This window comes from Triticum aestivum, chromosome 5D (assembly GCF_018294505.1).
Source record: "Triticum aestivum cultivar Chinese Spring chromosome 5D, IWGSC CS RefSeq v2.1, whole genome shotgun sequence".
NCBI lineage: Eukaryota > Viridiplantae > Streptophyta > Magnoliopsida > Poales > Poaceae > Triticum > Triticum aestivum.
In genome coordinates this window covers 429,310,793-429,313,724 of record NC_057808.1, presented here as the reverse complement: position 1 = coordinate 429,313,724, position 2,932 = coordinate 429,310,793, and the positions used below count along the sequence as shown (strand labels likewise).

Below are 2,932 nucleotides of genomic sequence, written 5' to 3'. Positions count from 1 at the left end.
TTGCTGGAATTTACACGGCTAGGAGTGGTTGATCTGGACGTATACCTGGCCATCGCTCGGGCTGGACCGGGCTTCGGGTCGGGCCTGACCAAGCCCGACGCAGAATCCCAGGCCCGGGGCTAAAAATCAGCCCCAAGCCCGGCCCGTTAACGTAAAAGCCCGTTGGGCCTTTTTGTTAACTCGCAAATATGACGGGCCCAGGCCCAGCCTTCGGGCTCAATACCTAGGCCGAGGCCTGCCATGAGGAGCATCGGGCCGGGTCGGGTCGGGCCGTCCGGGCCGGGCTGCCCATGACCAGGTATATCTGGACGGCTCGCGCGTGACCGGCCAAAGCTTTGTGCCGGCCGGCCAGCCGGCGCCTAGCGCTGGCGTTTTCCTTACCCGGAAGGAGCAATAGGAGGAGCACCTTCCGGCTGGTGCACTGCCACGCACTTAAGATCCGTTTACAGAAGAAGTATCGCGAATAACCCACGGGAGCAAACCTAGCGATCTGGAAATGATCTAGAGTGAATCTAGGTGATGAGCAGCAGGGGAGAGAAGAAAAAGGCAGCGAGCAAGTGGCGCCCCCCATTGGGCCGAGGGACACAGGCCGCTGCGGCATCGCATGTGGCCCGGGACCGGGCGGCGTTTGACCAGTGCCACGCACACACGCACGCACAGAGAGGAGAGCCGTCGACAGGGCGTGGCGGGAGGCCACCAGGCGCGCTGCCACTGGCCGCCGGGGCGCGAGTGAGACGCAGCGAGCCCCCACCCCCCCAGCGGCGGGACCGGGCGAGCCACCTGGACGCCTCTCGCGCTCGCCGACAGTGCTCGCGCGCCCACACCAGGCGCGCGACGCACTCGTCGCGGCGCCACTGGCTGTCTGGCCGGCCACGGAGCGAGCAGTGCGACCGAGCGAGCGAGCCCCACCCCGGGCCAGGCAGCAGCTCGATCGAGCTCTCGCTGTCTGATGAGTGAGGAGGGTGCGGGGGAGGGGAGGTAAAAACGGAGGGGGCAGACCGAGCAAACCACCTGCTTACTTATTCCCATCCCTGTCTCGGCCAAAAGAGGCAAAGAAGCGGCCGCCCCAAACGCACCCGCCCGGGCCGACGAACGGAGCGATAGATAGGGGCCATCCTACTACTACTACCACCACGAGCGAGCCAAGCAAGATACATACGGACGCTCCCCCACCCACCCAGCCAGGGAGAGTCGCCATGGCCATGGAGGCCGACGACGACGACCTGTGGGGCGCGGTCACCACCAGCCCCAGCGCCTCGCCCCCGCCGCCCTCCTCATCCGCCGCCGCCATCTCCACCGCGCTCAGCCTCAACACCCGCCTGCAGCTGCTCGCGGCCTCCGGCGTCGGCGGCTCCCCGTTCCACCCCGGCGGCGTCGGCGTCGGCTCGCCGTTGCACCCGGGCGGCGGCTGCTACCGCAATGCGGCCGCGTCCCCGACCTCCTTCTTCTCCTCCGCGGCGGCCTCCTTCCCCCGCATCGCGCCCGACGCCGGCCCCGCGCGCCGCGCGCTCGAGCGCGAGATGTGCTACGGCCACGGCGCCGCCGCCTGGCCCGGCCCCCCCGCCGCCGCCGCGCCCGTGGACCGGCGCAAGAAGCGCATGATCAAGAACCGCGAGTCGGCGTCCCGGTCGCGCGCGCGCAAGCAGGCCCACGTCACCCAGATCGAGTCGGAGGTGCACCAGCTGCGCGAGGAGAACGAGCAGCTCCGCCTCAAGTACGACCAGGTAGGCACCCCGCCGCCAGCATCCTCTTTCTTTTCTTTTCTTTTCTTGGGAGCAAGCTGACTCGTCCACTTCTCTCCTCCACCCATGGATCCTCACGGCGGCGACGGTAGCTCAAGGCTTCAGTGGAGGTGTCGGTGCCGGTGAGGAAGACCCTGCAGAGGGTGCTCTCGGCGCCCTTCTGATCTTTCCTCCACGAGGGATCGAGATCGAGGCTGCAGCTCCTACAACCACCGCCAGTACTACTCACATAGCTAGAGTGTTGCAGTAGCTAGCTCTTACTAGTAACTATTAGCTGCTGCTGCTGCTGCTGCTACTACGATGCTCATCCATCATCGTCCCTGTAAATCCATATGGATGGTATTATGTTCTCCTTTTCCTTGACTTTCACTAGGCCGGCCGGGGCTATCTCGATCTTTTTTGGTCACTCAGCTAAACCAGAGGTGGCAATGCGCAAGGAAAGGGAAGAAGACGCAGCAGCTTAATCTGTACAGCGGCAGCTGCTGCCTACCTACCAGTAGTAGATCTCCTAGCAATTACAGCCGTTGTGGATTAGCCAGGCAGCAGCTGGTTCTTGTTTTGCTGACTTGGCGATTAATGATATTATGGTGCTACTCCTACTTATCAGTTCTAGTAGTACTGGTAATAATATTACTGTTATTAGTTACCGTGATGATCTGATGTGTGTTGCTGTTGCTGTCGCGTGGGAGGGATTAGGATTAGGCGGGGCAGAAAGGGAGGCGACGACATCGGCGAGGGAAAGCCCGGCCTGCCTGCACAAATGTGGCAACTATTGCCTCCTGGAACAACGACACTTCGGGTGACAAAAAATTGCCTGCCTGCCTGCCGACCTCATCCCCACACCCAGCCGCTCTGTTTTCTCCGCCGTGGCCGTGGTCCATGGACGGACGACGGCGTGGTACAAATTGACACTGTAGTACTGTATTTTATAGAAGGGAGGGAGGAGGGAGCTACAACCAACGATCCCGGCTTTGTTCGCACGTCGGTGTCGGAAAGTGACGCCGTCTTTCTATCCGAATAGCCAAGCCCGCAAGTCCGCCGCGACGTCGCTCTCCCCCTCCCTTCGGCCTTTCCGTTGTGATTACTCCTAGTTTGAAAACACGAAACAAAACTGCCGAGTCCAGAAGTGGCCACGGCTGGCCATTGTGTGTTTCACAGGAGAAAAATCCGGTAGCACTCCTGCTACTGTT

At 62.3% G+C, this 2,932-nt stretch overlaps 1 protein-coding gene across 1 annotated transcript; it reads left to right on the top strand.

Annotated features, from left to right (window-relative positions):
• Positions 1–984: 984 nt before the first annotated feature.
• Positions 985–2,348, top strand: LOC123125288 (bZIP transcription factor 12). The gene is made up of 2 exons (XM_044545804.1): positions 985–1,724; positions 1,835–2,348. The coding sequence occupies exons 1-2, from the start codon at positions 1,197–1,199 to the stop codon at positions 1,904–1,906; spliced, it is 600 nt and encodes a 199-aa protein (XP_044401739.1). The 5' UTR covers positions 985–1,196; the 3' UTR covers positions 1,907–2,348.
• Positions 2,349–2,932: the final 584 nt, after the last annotated feature.

Excerpts from the sequence above, each read along its gene's own strand:
- LOC123125288 (XM_044545804.1), top strand. The coding sequence starts at position 1,197 with ATGGCCATGGAGGCCGACGACGACGACCTGTGGGGCGCGGTCACCACC. Across the intron at positions 1,725-1,834 it reads TCCGCCTCAAGTACGACCAG|CTCAAGGCTTCAGTGGAGGT; the intron begins GTAGGCACCCCG and ends CGGCGACGGTAG.